Source organism: Equus asinus, chromosome 22 (genome assembly GCF_041296235.1).
Source record: "Equus asinus isolate D_3611 breed Donkey chromosome 22, EquAss-T2T_v2, whole genome shotgun sequence".
In the NCBI taxonomy this organism is placed as follows: Eukaryota; Metazoa; Chordata; class Mammalia; order Perissodactyla; family Equidae; genus Equus; species Equus asinus.
The window spans coordinates 56402724-56421039 of NC_091811.1; the positions used below are offsets into that span (position 1 = coordinate 56402724).

The window sequence follows — 18316 nt, forward strand, 5'->3', positions numbered from 1 at the left end:
ATGCAAAAGGGAATGGACTTCAATCAATTGCCTATAGATACAATATTTTTGTTTAATTTTTTACTTTGAATTGAAACTAAGACTTTTTTTTTATAAAAAGAGTGCATTATGACTCAAAAATAAGTATTCCAACTCCAAAATTAGCATTTAGAATTTTATGGGCATTAAGTTTTCAAAAATAGTGTGTATTTCAATAATTTACTTAATCTTACCAAATGAACTGCTTCCACAGTGAAGTAAGCTAAGTATTTATCATTATTACGTATTTTTATGACTGTAAAAACCAGTTTTAAGTGTATTAAATAAGTAACCAAAAATATATAGCAGGGAATTATCAAAGCTGAGATTAAAATCTAAGATTTTTGAAATAATAAAACACCATTAATTTTTCCCTACTAAACAAATTCTGAGATGTTTGCCATTTTGAGGGATGACTATTTTGCCACTTCTTGTTAATGCATGTTTTATTTTCTCTGTGCAGAATAAGAGCACTGCAACTGTGTTTAAAATTATATCAGGAGTTCACATTCACTCTTATTTTTCCCTACAGACCTACAGAATTCCAAGTTTAGTCATGCCAAATAAGACATCAGTTAGAGAATTCATTCTTCTGGGACTTACAGATGACCCAGAGTTGCAAGCTGTGACATTCTTCTTTATGTTGTTCACCTACTTATTGAGTGTAAGTGGAAACATGACCATCATCATGTTAACACTATCTAATGTTTGTTTGAAGACTCCTATGTATTTCTTTCTAAGGAATTTCTCTTTCTTAGAAATTTCATTCACAACAGTCTGTATCCCCAGGTTTCTGATCAGCATTGATGTAGGAGACAAAACCATTTCCTATAATGCTTGCATGACACAAGTATTTTTTTTAATCCTTCTGGGCTCCACAGAATTTTTTCTTCTGGCTGTAATGTCTTATGATCGCTATGTGGCTATCTGCAAACCTCTACATTATACAACCATTATGAGTAACAAGGTCTGCATCCGGCTTGTAATCAGCTCCTGGCTGGCTGGTTTTCTCATTATCTTTCCCCCTGTGATTATGGGCCTCCAACTGGATTTCTGTGATTCCAACATTATTGACCACTTCACCTGTGACTCTTCTCCTATGCTGCTGATTGCCTGCACAGACACAGCGTTCCTAGAGCTCATGGCGTTTTTCTTAGCAGTATTCACACTCATGGTAACTCTGGCCTTGGTGATTCTCTCTTACACACTCATCCTTAGAACAATTCTGAAGTTCCCTTCTGCCCAGCAAAGGAAAAAGGCCTTTTCCACTTGTTCTTCCCATATGATTGTGGTTTCCATTTCTTACGGGAGTTGTATTTTCATGTATGTAAAAACATCTGCAAAGGAAGGTGTGGCTTTGAGCAAAGGTGTAGCTGTACTTAATACCTCTGTTGCTCCCATGCTGAATCCCTTTATTTATACCTTAAGGAACCAGCAGGTGAAACAGGCCCTTAGGGAGTTCGTCAAAAAAGTGTTATTGTCAAACAAGAACTAATCAGTATGAAATCTGCAGCTGAAACCGCAAATAAATCATACCATGAATACAAATACCAATCATTGTTCTAGGTGGTATCCACAAGGGAATAAAGCATACAAACATTCCTGCCACTGTAGATCTTACTTCTAGTGAGGGGACATACACATTAGACAGCCAGCATAACAGAAAAGTAATGTACCTAGTACTTTAAAGTGATAAATGCTATGAAAAACATAACATATTTTAAGAAAAGGAGGGTAGAATTCAAATTTCACAATTTATAGCTTTTTTTAAATTTCATTTTTCTACATTTAACTGCAGGTCTCTGTATTCTTTTTCCTTTTTCTTTTCCTAATTTTCCCAGATCCATATAGCCATTCCACACATGTCTATATAGAGAGATTTCACACATAGGGAGATTGTGACATGTGACTTCAAATACATATTGTCCTTTAACTTCAGAAGCAGCAAGCTCGAGATAGCCTATTAAAATCTTACGTGAAAATAAATGATGCAAAATAAAATTTACAGCCACCTTCAGGTAGTGAATGGAGTGGAACCTAACTTCAAATCTGAGAAAACTGTGCTTTATGATTATTCTAGCAATGGGCTCTGTCTCCTCCCTACTCTTACTCCGGTAATCTATTGAATCAGATATTCTGAATCTGTGTAGGGAAAAAATAGTTGATGAACAATTATCTTCTACTGTGAAAATGGGGTATTTCAAGCTATCAGGTTACTTTTCCACCAACTCTGCTCCATCAGAAATATTTATCTATATCTTTTCAGATTACACACCTCCTGTTAAACAATAAACTGGAATTGTGAGAGGCTGCAGCCCTTAGGCAGGGTGAGCTCCTCCCTTGAGTCCTATAAACAGGGTTATTAGGAGTGACTGCTTTTACACTACATTCAGTGACTTTTTGTTTCTGCTATAGCATATTATCAGAAAATAAACATGGGAAATCATAAAAACTCAGTCCGTGAAGTTACTGAAAATCAGTGCAGGATTTTTATGCAATGCAGGGTTTTAACATGCACATGAGCATCAGAGAACACAATTGCATTAGTACTCAAATAAATAAGCGGGGATCAAAGAGAAATCACTCACCTTTGCTATTTTCAATCACTCTAAGTAGCTCACACTACTTAACTTGTAAGAATTAAAATATTGGAGTTAAATGTAAAATTCAGGAGTCTGAAGATTAAAAAAATGAAAAATTCAATACTATGTGGAAAAACAAAAACATAAAGATAATACGGAATTTAATAAAAATAAAGAAAGGAGTACAGTTGTTACAAAAGCTCGTAATTAAAAAAACTTATGCAATTCTAATATCATAAAAATGTGAGACAAATGTAAATATTATAAAGTTATAATATTCAAAATACCAAGAAAACAGTAAAATTGTATAATTACATGATACTAATGTAGTTATGATACTCTGCAATTATATAAAAACACTCATTTTTAGGATACAGTATTAATTAGCAAATATTCATAAAGTAACAGATAATCTGAATGTTTGTTTTAACTATGAAAGGAATTACTGAAAAAATATACAAAATTCTAAAACCGGTGCCTTCAAAACATTCCCAAGATTTTATTAGTATGTTATTAGATGCATAAGCTTTAGATCCATAAACCATTCATTTAAAGTATTTGTGTGTGTGTGATTAGCACACTGTAGTTTGTTAATGAACAACAGAGCTCACTTACCAGAACACATCATGGAAGGAACCGAAAACCTGAGTAAATTGATTGACTATACTCTGTGCTTTATTTATGTTTTGAGTTTTGATACCTAAAAACAGAGTCTGTAATTTTATGTTTTTTTTAGAAGATTGGTGTGTGATATTATTTTAAATGATTGGAAGGGGTTAAAAATACTTTTCCAGTCTCAAACATCAAGGAAACTATCGAAGTGTTTAGAATAACAGAATTTTCCATCTAGAGGAGATTATAGATATATACTCATCCAGGGATAACAAATAAAAGAGAAATGCAACTAATCTCCCTTTCCCAAGGCTCTGGTAAATAATTGCAGATAAGTTGCATAATTATTTCTTGAAGAGTGAGGAAATGACCTCAGAATCCTTTTCAACACAGTACCAACATCATTAGACTTGACCTGTGAGATGAGATTTATTTTATCCCAGATATAGTTAAACTTTCTCACTTGTGAGATGAAGAAAGTGAAACCCAGAGAGGGAAAAGGAATTGTCCCTGGAGACTCAGTGAATCGGCACAAATTTAGATCTACACCCCAATTCAGTTAACCTTCCTTACACCACCCTGCCTACCTCCTTGTTCCTTTCCTGGTCATGGCTCCTACAATAATTTATGCATTCGAAACAAAGCATGCATGTCAAAAACTGGGAGCACTTTATACTAGCACATATAACATCTAACCCAGCGTGAAGATTCATGGTATGTATTTTCCCCCAAGTAGAGAAAACAGTATCCCTCTCACAGTCACCATAAAATGTTTTCTGACAGCCAATCCTTATGTTAAGCAATTCAAAAGAGGTTTTTTTGAAAATCAACCATTTTCTCAATCCCCTGATATGGCTTTGCAGGGCACTTCCTGGCAGGCATCCAACCAGAACTGAGCTTTGCTGAAAATCTTCAGGCACCTGACATCAGTTGTCTGCTGCTTACTTATGCCTCAAGTTTGCCCCGATAAAGCCCTGGGCTGCTAGAGCACACACAGCCTAGCTTCCAAATGCTTTAGAGCTTCCTCCCTCTTCCTTTAGTGCAACTGTGTGTGGAACTTCCCAGGGGAGAATGTGAAAGGGCCCCTTTTTGTATTTTGGTAAGAATACTTAACATGAGATCCACCTTCTTAACAAAATTTTAAATGCAAACTGCCATATTGTCAACTACAGGCACAATGTTGTACAGCATATCTCCTCCCCCAGCCTCTTGCAGCCACCATTCTACTTTCTGTTTGTATGATTTTGACCAGTCTAGGTACCTCATATAAGTGAAATTATACAATATTTGTCCTTTTCTGATTGGCTTATTAAAATTAGCATAATGTCATTAAGGTTCATTGATACTGCAGCATGTGTCAAAATTTCCCTCCTTTTTAAGGTTAAATACTATTACATTGTATATGTACACCACATTTTCTTTATCCATTCATGTATCAATGAACATTTAGGTTGTTGTCATATCTTGGCTATTGTGAATAAGGCTGCAGAGAACGTGGGAGTGCAGATATCTGTTTGAGATTCTGATTTCAATTCTTCTGGATATACATCCAGAAGTAGAGCTGCTGGATTATATGGCAATGCTATATTTAATTATGTGAGGAAACAATATACTGTTTTGCATAGCAATTGCACCATTTTGCATTCCCACAAGCAGCACACAAGGATTTGAATTTTAGCACATTCTCCTAACCACTTATTGCCTGGTTTTGTTTTTTATATATATAGATATAGATATAGACATATGTATAGATATATAATCTCCACCCCTAAAGAGGAGAGTGATATTTTATTCTCTCTATCAATTGATAAAGGTTAAAAATATTCATCTTTTGTATGCTGAGTTTTTGTTAAAATAGCCATGCTTATACAGGTAAGAAATAAAAACAACCATTTCTTTAGAGATATATGAAAATAAACGTGAACATTTTAACCATCCAAAGTTATGACCCAGTAAGTCCTTTTGTGAAAACTTAAAGATAATAGGTACCTCTCAAAAAGCAATGAGACAATAATGCTAATCTGTATATGTGTGTCTATGCATTCTAATACTACTTATAATGGGGGAATTCTAAACACTCCAAAAAGAGAGATTTATGGCATATCCATAAAATGGAACCATATTTAGACATTAAAACTGATACTGGAAGTGACATCAGCATCATGGTGGAATGAGTTATTCCCTTTGTCTCTCCACTCTAAGTTACAACCAATCAGACATCCATTGACGAACAAAAGATTCCCTACACCACACAATTCTATGCCTAAGATATGTATGCATCTATACACCTGAAGGTGGGTAGGCTGGGTCTCTGAGAGGCAGTGAAAGTAGGGAAATAGCTCCCTCCCTCTCCCCTGGCAGCAGCAATCCAAAACGCAGATCCAATACGTGCTCCTGCAAACAAAGGTACCAGGGACAGACAACACTCAGAGTTTAGCCCTTGTCCTCCCATCAGTTGTGGCAGGTGGAACACATGTCCAAAAGATTCAGGACACAGAGCAAAGCCAGTGACCTAACCACTAACCCCTCCCCCAACTGTGGCCCAGTCTTTCCAACAGTGGAGACAGTATACAAAACACAGATTTCTCAGCTGGAGTGGAGCGCCCTTAGCTGAGTTTTCAAAACACACTGGCTGAAGCCAGCAACCAAAGGCTGCATGAGGGGGCAGCAATGACACTCACTCCCTGCTTAGCTCCTGGCTCCACCAGTGGTGGCAGGTGGAATCTGTGACATGCTGTTTCAAAAACCACAGCAGAACCCATGAATGCAGCCCCAGTGGTGGCACCACTGACATTTTCTCCACCAGTAGTGGGTGCTGAATACAAATCCCTGGGTCCCTGGGCCCCTGGCAGTGACAACAAGACCCATGAACTAAGCACCCCTAGCAATGGTGGCACCAGGAGCTCTAGACAACCTGGGAGCAGCAGCACAGGTGGTGCCCAGGGCTTCAGCTTCTGAGCCCATGAAGAGCCCATGCAGAGCCAGTGAGGAAATATGAGACCCAGGTGAGTCTAGAAGCAGCAGAAGTGCCTGCAGCCTGGTGACCCTGGTGGCAATACCTGAGACTGCAGCAACATTGTAACAGTAAGGCACTAGCAACCTCAGAAGCACAAGTAGCACAAGGAGAGCACTGAGGATGCCTCTAGCAGAGGAGGGAGGAAAGTTCAGGCTCTGAAATACAACCAGAAGCAGCTCAGAACCAAAGTAACCAAAGCCTTACCCAAATAATAAAGGTGGTTACTACTACAAATGCACTGGCAGAAGATCAACTCATAAAATACCATGAAGAACTACAGTGACATGACAGAACAGAAGGAACATCACAACTCTCCAGGAACCAAACTTGAAACCACAGAAGACTACAATCTAACCAGCAGATAATTCTAAATAGCTGTCATGAAGGAACTCAACGAATGACAAGAAGATTCAGAAAGACAGTTCAGTGGACTCAAGAATAAAATTAATAAACAGAAGGAATACTTCACCAAAGAGATTGAAACTCTAAAAAACCAAACAGAATTCTGGAGATGAAGAACACAAATAATGAGATGAAAAATAAAGTTGAAAGCATTACAAATAGAGCAGACCATATGGAAGAGAAAATCAGTGAGCTCAAAGATAGAAATCTAGAAATGATAGAGGTGGAACAGGAGAGAGAACTTTTTTTAAAAAATGAAGAAATTCTATGAGAAATAGCTCACTCAATTAGGAAAAGCACTCTATGGATAATAGCTATCCCAGATGGAGAGGAGAAAGAGAATGGATCAGAGCACTTATTCTAAGTAATAATAGCTGAGATCTTCCAAAATCTGGGGGAAAAACTAGATATACAAGTACACGAAGCTAGTAGAACTCCTAATTTTCTCAATGCAAAAAGACCTTCTCCAAAGCATATAGTATCAAAACTTTAAAAAGTCAATGATAAAGTATGAATATTAAGGCCAGAAAGAGAGAGGAAAATAACTTACAAATGGACCCCCATCAGACTTTCAGCAGATTTCTCAGCAGAAACTCTACAGCTAGGAGAGAGTGGAATGATATATTCAAAATATTGAACAACAAAAACTATCGGCCAAGGATACTCTGTCCAGAAACGTTATCTTTCAGATATGAAGGAGAAATAAATGCTTTTCCAGACAAACAAAAGCTGAAGGTGTTTGTCATCACTAGAACTGCCTTACCAGAACATGGAAAAGAGCCATCCTACCCAAAACAAAAAGGCAAAGATTTACAAAGCTTTGAGCAAGGTGATGAGTAGACAGAAAAATCATAAAACTGAAACTCTATATCAAAATAGGTTAGTAAACTCTTAATTATAACAAAAAAGATAAAGGGAAAGAAAACATCAAAAATAACTATACACACTTCAATTTGCTCACCCACTCACAACACAAAAAAGAATAATTTGCAGCAACAAAAACATAGAAGGGGAAGAGGAAAAGGAGGGAACCTGCATAGACTAAAGGAGATAAGATGTTATCAGCAGAAAATGGACTATCTCATCTATGAGATCTTTTATACAAACCTCATGGTAACAACAAAACAAAAAATCAGGGCAGAGTCACAAATCACAAACAAGGAGAATACTGAGGAAAACATCATAGAAAATGACCAAACTGAAATGGCAAACAGAAATACAAGGGAAAAACAATGAAAATATGAACAACCAGGAAACAAAAGAGAAAATAATCATATTAAGCCATCATATGCCAATAAGGACTCTAAATGTAAATGGATTAACACAGAGTAGCTGGATGGATTAAAAAACAAGACACCCAGGAGACACATCTCAGCTCTAAAGACAAACATCGAAGATGATACTCCAATAAATGGCAAGCAAAAGAAGGTGTGTGTAGTCGTACTTTTATAAGACAAGACAAATTCCAAGACAAAGAAGATAAGAGACAAAGATAGACATTATATAGTGATAAAAGGGACATTCCACCAAGAAGACATAACACTTATTAATATATATGAACCTAACACAGGATCACCAAAGTATATAAAGCAACTGTTAACAGACCTATAGGAAGGAATTGACAGCAATACCATAATAGTAGGGGACTTGAAAACTCTACTTACATCAATGGATAGATTATCCAAACAGAAAGCCAACAAGGAAGCAGTGGCCTTAAATGGAACCCTACACCAGATGGACTTAATAGCTGTATAGGAACATGACATCCAAAAACAACAGAATACATATTCTTCTCCAGTGCACATGGGACATTCTCAAAGATAGACCACATGTTGGGAAACAAGACAAGTCTCAATAAATTTACAAATATTGAAAAAAGGCCTTCTCAACTTGCTCCTCCCATGTGATTGTTGTCTCTATCTCTTATGGGAACTGCATCTTCATGTATGTGAAAACATCAGCAAAGGAAGGGGTTGCTTTGACAAAAGTGGTAGCTATGCTCAATACCTCTGTCGCTTCTATGCTGAATCCATTTATTTACACCTTAAGGAACCAGCAGGTGAAACAAGCATTTAAGGATGCTGTGAGAAACATACTCTCCTCAAAAACAATGATCTAACTATAATTTATGACTGAAACATACACAATTTTAAACAGAGAACCAATGAATAGTTCATTTTTTAATATCTTTATCTTCTTTCTTATATTTCTTCTCAGAAATACAACTGTTTATGAAATTTGAATTTAATATTCTTACACTGCAAATCTTTCTTATATGAACTTCAGCACAAAATCACTATGTAATGATCTTATGCATTTTCATATGATACAACTCATATGCTGTATCATAAGAAAAGTTAGGACTAAAGTTATTTCATATATTAACCAATGTACTTCAAATTATATACATGGTGATGACATTAACCACTGCCTAAAATATTTAAGCAGAATAAGGTTTATTTAGTGATTAATTCATGAATGTCTAGATTCAAATGTGCATACATATCCATGTACAAACATATGTGTATATATATGTATATGTGTTTGTGTGTATATGTATATATTTATGCGTATATGTATATATATGTATTTATGTATACACACACGCACACACATGCCCTGTATTTTGGTTTTGGGTTTTTGTTTGTGAGGAAGATTGACCGTGAGCCAACATCTGTGCCAGTTCTCCTATATTTTGTATGTAGATGCTACTACAGCATGGCTTGATGACTGGTGTGCAGGTCCGCGCCCATGATCTGAACCCTGAAACCCTGGGCCACTGAGGTGGAACACACGAACCTAACCACTATGCAAGCAGGCCGGCCCCCACAAACTCTGTTTTTAATTCTGTTTTTGAAATGAAACACTGAGGAAACTCAGTCATATGGGTATTGAAATAACTTACATAAAATAAAAAGTAAAATAAGAGTTAAACAATGCAAAGAAAGAGTATGGTAATTTTTTTGTATTGAGCGTGAAATTTAACTAACTTATTTATAGTCTACATAGAAATTTAAAAAATATACTAAATATTTGTCATCATGACAGAAAATCAGCAAAGGAAAAGAAAACTTTATGCTAGGTTTTTCATTTTACTTTTAGTGCATTTTATTAATTAAAAAATAATACAATGAACTGACTTTAAGAACAATTTCATGAATGTAAAATTTTTATAATTAGAGTTATTACTCCAATAAAAGGCAATAACACATACTCACATTTCTACAAAATATTTTAGAAGGAGCTACCAACATCTGGCTTGGTAATAATAATACTCTTCTCTCTGGGGACCTCAGTTCACTTGAGGTTGTGATTTAGGACTCTTTATCCATATGCATACTAACGAATAGTATTACTTTCTCTCTTATCCATGTCTCAGACTAACATTGATAAGACTTGACCATCGTATTATGTGATTATGTTGCTTGCCAAATAAACATTAAAAATAAAAATAGGTTAAGAAAAAAAGATTTAATAGATCGAAAATTTTAGAAAGTCTTGTAAGATCCAGAAAAATTCTACTTTGCTCAGGAGCTGGGTAGATAGATTGATTTATACCATGACTACTTATGGCTAATAATTTCTCCCATTTGCTTCCCTCTCTGTATTTTCAATATATATCTTTACCTAGTTCAATTTTGCTTCCTTCTTCCATAACATATAGTCTTCTGTCACATGATACATGGTACAGTTCCTTGTAGACTTCAATTTACTCTGTTTAGTTCATGGTAAAAAGCAGGAGACTGCCTGCCATCAAGTTCAATAAAAGTGTCAGTTGGAAGATGTTGATTGATACACCTTTCCATAGGTGTCAATTATTGGTCCATCTCTTTAATTCCTGAGCATCAATTATATGTTCCATAGCTACACTGTGTTGCTTAACTGTATGTGTGCTGGAGTTAAGCTGTCTAGATTTGTCCTCTGGCTCTGTCATTCACAAGCTTGAGATTTTGAGGAAATTTTAAACTCCTCTGGGATTCAATTTTTCACATGTAAAGGAGGTTCAATAATTGTACTTAATCATAGATTTGTTGTTATTATTACATATAGGTTAAATGTCTAAAACACTGCTAGCAATCCAGTAAGTGCTCAATAACGTTAGCAATTATTATTGTTATTGTTATAATAAGTACTCTTATTCACATAGTCTGGGTCATATTATCAACTGACAGGTAGAGTTGGGGGTTGCAGCTAATCTTGCTTGACACGAGGGGAAAATTGTTCTTGAGTATAGATGTAAGATTCAAATGTATTTCAGCCCACTCTGTTTAACTAACTTGGTTGTATGAAAAGCAAGGCACTTCCCAAGGTAAAGGCCCCCTAGGGATACTCTCTAAATGGTAGCATAGACTTGACAAATTTATGAGAGCAAAAATTGGCCCTTTGCCTTGTGCAAGTGGCCTGTTTTATCCAATTTGAATTCTTATCAATCATAGTCAAAAGATAGTCAAATGTATAAGACATAATGTAAATTAATCACTTAAAAAAATGGTTTCAGTGGCTGGAATTTTCACTCAGGGGGCCACATTCCTGGCATCAGTATACTAGGGAAGCTGAGTATATTTGATAACAGATTGAGAGAAAAGGAATATCATTGTGGTTTTTTGTTGCTGTTGTTGTTATCGTTGCTTCTTCTTTTTAACTAGACAAGCAGATATATGAAGAAGCATCCTTTCCCTTAAAACCATCTCTGACAAATCTGACAAGTCTACCTGCTGCAGACTTCATGTATTTCTTCACTAGATTGTACTAAATCAATACTACTAAACTCTGACTTCTATTTTATTTGTGCAACTTGTTTTATTTGTGATATAAGCTAACCATCCCTAAGCAATTTGTACACATTTATCTAATCTCTCAGTGCCTTGATTTTAAAGAACACATTCGCTTCCTGTCTCTTCCCTTGTGTAGGGCTTTCCTTTCCAGTTTACGCATGAAATATTTGTCATCTGTAACTAACTGTTGACAGTAATTCTGCACTCTTATTTTGTGTACTCCCTTTTAAAATATTCTCTCAGATTTTCATATTGCATTCTGTGATAAGGACTTGTAAATCTATGAATAAGCCACTTTTGTCACGTGCCCAAGGCCTAAATATCTTTTTAATTTTCAAAATGAAGATATGGTTTGGGTAGTAGACAGCAAGCCAAATTCTACTTTGACTCTTAACTCAAAAAAGAACTTCAAATAAGCATGTATTTTAAGCAAGAATGGCATCCTCTATCAAAGCACCTAAGAGGTAATTAAACTAGTCATAGCCCCAGATATGAGAGTTCCCCTGACAAGCCATCCTTTACAGCATGCCTGAGACTGCAACTGCAATTATCCCCTTTACACTCTGTGTAGATATCTGGTTACTCATCAAAATCAGGATTGAAAAACTGAAAATATCATCTTCACCCTCCTCCCAAAATTTCTTAGTATCTGTTATCTTGTTTGCTGAATTTCATCTTACTTAACGGAAATCTGGAATTCATCTGTTACTGCTTTTTTGCCTATTCTTACATCAAAGTTTTCATCAAATCTTGTTAGTTCTGCTTCCAAATATTTCTCACATTTTCTTACTGATCTCTGAATCAAATGGGATTATGTGGGCAAATAAAAAATACCTGACATTTCAGATAGACAGGGAGTTAAAGGATAATAGAGGCTACCTAACCAATGGAGAATCGGGGAAGCGAAGATGAGGAAGTAAATGATAGAATTGCATAAAATGCTTGAGTAAGAGAAAATATCCATCAATGATCTTGGGTATCTTCAGCAAGGAAGCTGCTAATTCTCAGGATGCACAGAAGTCACTGGCAAACTCTCCTGTGGGCTGACTGCTGACTCCTTCCTGCTGCTGACAGCTGCCGCCAAACTATATTAGCTTCTTATTTTTCATATTCCAAATACCATATGCATGTTTCTCAGATGGAATCTTATGAAAGAACACTGTTGCTAAGACAAAATGTTAAAAGAAATTTTTGGTTTTGTGTTTTTGTTTTCCACAAAACAATTGCGAAGCGCGATGATGCACATTTCCCTCAGGGCGCGTTACTGCGGCGCCCTCCAGTCCTCTAGGACGCCGTGTCTGTTGCTTTGTCCCGTTGTCAACGTTAACTGTATGTCGAATTAGTTAATAGCTTTGAACCAGGGTCACCAAAGACAGCTTCATTTGTTTACTTTGGTTGATCCCAGTACACCTGTTGCAGATTAAGTAGATACAAATCCCTTTAGTCTTCTTAATATGAAACTTGTGCTACAACAAAACTGGCCTCCCTTAAGAATGTAGGGTCAGATCAATTCTTCAAGAACCAAAGAGACTTTTTGGCTTTCCTCTATTTGATTGCTAGCCTTTCCTCCCATTTAGCTTTTCGAAAACCTATATTTTCACTTTTTAGTTGAACATATTCTATAATGAAAAATAATATCTGACTTGATGAGAGACAAGAACATCAGGATAGCTCTACACCTTTATTCCCAGAGCTGCTTGTAAGTGCGAGCGGCTTCAGGAGAGACAGGAACTTCAACTACATCCGCGCTGTGCTTAGCACGTTCTTGTTTAATTTTGAGTCCCTCTACACAATTTTGTGGTCAAAACTACAACTCAAGCCTGAATGGTTCTTATAAGAGTAAGTATTTTGATGTCGCTCGTGTCACTTAGTTTGCTTTCTCTGGAACATACTAGTAATAATACTCTCTTCTAAAATATGAGGTATATTTGCATAGCCAATGGAGATATTAAGTAGCAACTTGGGGGATGAAAATTTAAAAAGTGAAGTAAAATGCTAGATTTACAGAAATGTTATCAAAGAAAACGCTTACTTTTTTCCATTAAAGAAAATAACATATGATTTCTATAAGATACTCTTTCCTAGCAGCATGAAACTGTCTTTAAAATGACTGCTTCTATGAAAAACAAGTACTGCTGGCACCATCAAATTCTCACACCAATGAAATATTTATCAGAGTCAAGATTTAACACAGGGTATGTCAATAATATTAAAGCTACGATTGGGCCATGTTCTAGAGGTACTTCTGAACAGAACCAGGGTTTTTTTTTTAAGTTTATATGTTCCACAGAGAATGACTGCTACTTAAACAATGGAAAGCTTTTTCTTGAGATTAATGAAGAATATAACAAGAAATAAATTTAAGGGATAGCATATGGTTTAGAGAGAATAGGTCCAAACTATAGGTGAGAAAAGTATATGCTAACCTGGCATTGAACACATGCCCTTTTTTGAGAAATATAATAATCATATTCTGGTATTGTCAAGGATTGTGTTCTGTACAATTTCCTCACAATTGAGAGAGACGCCTGTGAGTCATTTTTGTGCCTTTTAAATTTCTTATGTTTAAGGAAAACAATATTTTAAAAATATAAAGCATAAAATTATATTTATTAACACAGCATTTCATAATACACAACACATCTAAATTCTTGTTATTCTTAAGGGAATGTTTCCTATCACCTTCAAGACACCCTTAATCTGGTTAATAGGATATGATAAAGTTAATTGTCCCCCTTACTATTCCATACTAAACAAGAAAATTCTGATCTGAATAATCTCATATCTGGAGACACAGATCCACAAATAATCAATAATCCCAAGGCTCTCTATACCAATATCAAGGCAAATGGCATATTGCAGATGTACCTGAACTAGTCTAGAACTTGGGGTGGTGTATCAAAGCTTACTCTAGATGCAGTGTGGAAAATAGTCTGAAATGTACCATGGAAAGTAATAGACATCAATTTGAGACAGATTTTTTAACCTAGCTGAAAGATTATTTTGTAGGATGAAAATGATGGACTGGTTCATAAACTGATATTGAGGTAGAATCAACAAGAAATGGTAAATGACTGAAAATATGCAATTGGAAAAGAAAAGGGTTCTGGATGAGATCCAAATTTTCTGTTTAACAATTGAGAGGATTACAGTGTCATTCACTGAAATGCATAATATGAAGGAGTAATAAGTTTTCCATAGCTATATGAGTAAGTACAAGGGGGCAACGAAGGAGGAAAACAGTTCTTTGTTGAGTAGCCAGTGATGACATTCAATTACCATATTATTTTTAACTGCCTATTGGATATTCAAATTAAAATACTTGTTTTTCCTTGATATAATGTGCTGCAATTCCAAGGAAATCTAATCATCTAGATATGATATAGAAGGCCATTGGCACCAGGAGAGTCAGTGAAAAGGATGGGACCACAGAGTGGAGAGATAACATAGAACAAAATTGGAGTTGTACCAATATTAATGAAGTACATATAAAAAGAATGCATGAAGAATTCTAAGAGAAGTTGTCATAAATGAAGAGGGAAGCAGAAAATATTGCATCAAAGAAAAGCAATAAAATTATATGGCTTAAAAAATTTCAGGGCCAGTCCCAGCTGCAAAGTGGTTAAGTTCGGTGCACTCCAATTCAGTGGCCCAGGTTTGGTTCCTGGGTGTGAACCTACACCACTTGTCTGTTAGTGGCCATGCTGTGGCCATGGCTCACATGAGAGGAAAAACAGAGGAAGATTGGTGACAGATGTTAGCTCAGGATGAGTCTTCTTCAGCAAAACAAAGCAAAACGAAAAGTTCAGCATTGAGAAATGCAACAAAAGAATCAAGACAAGAAACCCATATGTATAATAATTATATACATAATAATTATATAATAATGTCATAATGTTTATATATGATATTTAATCATATATAAATGCATATATATGATAGGAGATGTATCTAATCTTCTCTCATAAGAGATTATGTACATATATATATGTATATCATAGGAAGTAAAGGCATATAATCTCCTATCATATACATCTCCTCCATTGATATGTATATAATCTCCTTTGTCTTTGACAGTAAAGGTCACATTAGTTACTTGGGCAATGATCCTGTTGATTATTAGTGGAAATAGAAGTCAGAATTCAGTAACCTGTGCAATCAATAATAGGTAAATATGTAGAGAAGATAGCTATGGACGTCATGAAAAATGGACAGGAGTAAAACAGGTAGTTACAGGAATAAAATACTTTGTCTTTTGAAATTTTATTTAAATTTGACTGTAAAAACCAACTAGTTAGATTGATTTATATATAAGCTAAGTTGAATGAAACTAGAAAAGTAGTTGATGTCTTAGTCCATAAATTGTAGAAAACTGGTTGTAGAACAAAATTGTATGTGTGTGTGTATACGTTAAACACTAGAGAAAGGTTTGAAGACAAGATGGTTCTAATAAAAAATGAGATACAGATAAAATAGCAAGGGTCATGTTCTGAATTTTTGAAATGTATTTTTTTTTCTTAATTTTTTAAGGATGTTAGTGCAGAATGAAGAACACAAATTTTCAAGGAGATTATTGGGATTCCTGCAGGAAAATTACAAGGAAGTACCTGGAGCTTAGAGACCTTTTCAGGGGAGATCTTTGTATCTGAGATTTAAAAAGTCCTGGAATCCATAATAAAAAGCAGAAGGGAGCAATTTGGAATAATCTGGTGTTTGCTCTTTCTGGGGTGTTATGATCCTTTTGATGACTGAAAAGAGCTCAGATTCTTTCTCCCTTACTGAATGCGGATTGCATAAAACATCAAAGGTAATAATGAAAAATCACACAGCAATAACAACATTCATCTTGTTGGGACTTACAGAGGATCCACAGCTGCAAGTTCTTGTTTTTATCTTTTTATTTCTGACATACGTTATGAGCATAACTGGAAACCTGACCATTATCGCTCTTACCTTGATGGATTCTCATCTTAAAACTCCTATATATTTTTCCCTTAGAAATTTCTCCATCTTAGAACAGTATACATTCCCAGATTCTTGTACAGCTTATCAACTGGGGACAATACTATTACTTATAATGCCTGTGGCTGTCAAATATTTTTTATTGGACTCTTTGGGGCTAGAGTTTTTTCTCCTGGCAGCCATGTCCTATGACCGCTATGTGGCCATCTGTAAACCCCTGCATTACATGGCCATCATGAACAACAGAGTCTGTGCCATCCTTGTCCTATGCTGCTGGGTCTCTGGGTTGGTGATCATCATCACACCACTTGGTATGGGTTTCCAACTGGAATTCTGTGACTCCAATGCCATTGACCATTTTGGCTGTGATGCAGCTCCCCTTCTTAAGATTTCATGTTCAGATACGTGATTTATAGAGCAGACCGTTATTATTTGTGCAGTGTTGACATTCGTTATCACACTAATAGGTGTGATTCTTTCCTACGTATATATCATCAGGACAATTCTAAGATTCCCCTCTGCTCAGCAAAGAAAAAAAGCTTTTTTCACTTGTTCTTCTCACATGACTGTTGTTTCCATCACTTATGGCAGCTGTATTTTCATCTACATCAAACCTTCTGCCAAAGAGGGTGTGGACATTAACAAAGGGGTATCTGTGCTCACTACCTCTGTTGCCCCTTTACTGAACCCCTTCATTTATACCTTGAGGAACAAGCAAGTGAAACAAGCTTTCAGTGACACAATCAAAAGGATTGCATGTCTTGCACACCAGTAAGCTTGCGGTGAATTTGGTCAGTCTCTGAGTAGAAAAAAATTACTTTAAAATTCTTCTGAAAATCCTAAACTTATTTTATTCTTATTAATCTATAACCCAGTCAGGTTAACCTTCTTATAGCCCTTTGAATCTTACTTTGGGAACCCACAATGTACAAGTCATGCCCCTTCTTTCTTTTCAAATGAACCTTTCTTCTCAGGGCAACTTCTCTCATTAAAAGGACATGAGAACATATTTCTAGAAAATAAAAATAAAAATTTTTCCTCACTTATTTCTAATTTTGCACAAGCTAAAAAGAAATTAAATAAAGCACTGATGTCAGCAAGGTGGTGGAATAGGAAACCCCAGACCCTTGTTTCTCCCATGGAGTCACCACTGAACAACATTATACAAACCAAATTCTCAATGTAAGAACTCCAAAAATGAGATAAATTAGCAGCACTCCAGAAATTGCAAAGCCAAGAAGAGTAGCATTAAAGTGGGAAGAGAAATTCATGTCATTTTTCATCCCATCCCATAGCCCCTCCCCATACTTGGCACTGAGTCCTGGAATCAGGAGAAACTCTCAATTCACAGCTTCTGTCTTGGGAGGTAAACAGATAAGCGGAATGTGCATCCAATATTTGGGCATTTTTAGGGTTACTCAATGAACTGGTCTCTATCTCACTTGTCCTGGAGTGGTAATGAGAAGAGTGGAATATTTTGGATGCCAGGTTAGGGGCTGCTAAGAACAAGGGGAGGTTCTGTGGCTTGTTATAGCACCAGAGAGACTATAGTAACAATGACAGACATCAGCTAGAGTAAGAGATTATGGGCTCCTGAGGAGAAAATGGGCCAAATCTCTTTAGGTAATTACAATCCCAGAGAAGACAAATTCACAGAAAAGATTTGAGAGGTCCTCTGAATCAATAGCCTGGATGATTGGTGAAGTTCATCCTCTTTGCAAAGCCAATTCATAAAGATTGAAAGAGGTGGCTGTTTTTTCAAATATCCAAATTTTAAGAAAGATCATAAGGCATACTAAGGAACAGTGAACCACGGCCCAAAAACCAAATTAACTCTCCAACTAGTGACCCTAGGGAAACAATGTATGAATTATCTAACAAAGAATTCAAAATAGCAGTTTTAAAGATGCTTAATGAGAACAAAGAGGCAGAACTAAATGAAATCAGCA

At 35.9% G+C, this 18316-nt stretch overlaps 1 protein-coding gene and 1 pseudogene across 2 annotated transcripts; both read left to right on the forward strand.

Annotated features, from left to right (window-relative positions):
- Nucleotides 1–574: 574 nt before the first annotated feature.
- Nucleotides 575–8749, forward strand: LOC106832642 (olfactory receptor 6C65). Of its 2 annotated transcripts, none has more exons than XM_070494794.1 (2): nt 575–1456; nt 8690–8749. In XM_070494794.1, the coding sequence occupies exons 1-2, from the start codon at nt 575–577 to the stop codon at nt 8747–8749; spliced, it is 942 nt and encodes a 313-aa protein (XP_070350895.1). The 2 variants fall into 2 exon arrangements, with proteins under 2 accessions (XP_070350895.1, XP_014698961.3); XM_014843475.3 differs by lacking the exon at nt 8690–8749 and adding an exon at nt 3635–3661 and having other exon boundaries at nt 575–1489.
- Nucleotides 8750–16218: 7469 nt separating this feature from the next.
- LOC106832609 (olfactory receptor 6C2-like) lies at nt 16219–17142 on the forward strand (annotated as a pseudogene).
- The last annotated feature ends 1174 nt before the right edge of the window (nt 17143–18316 follow it).

Excerpts from the sequence above, each read along its gene's own strand:
- LOC106832642 (XM_070494794.1), top strand. The coding sequence starts at position 575 with ATGCCAAATAAGACATCAGTTAGAGAATTCATTCTTCTGGGACTTACA. Across the intron at positions 1,457-8,689 it reads ATACCTTAAGGAACCAGCAG|GTGAAACAAGCATTTAAGGA; the intron begins GTGAAACAGGCC and ends AGGAACCAGCAG.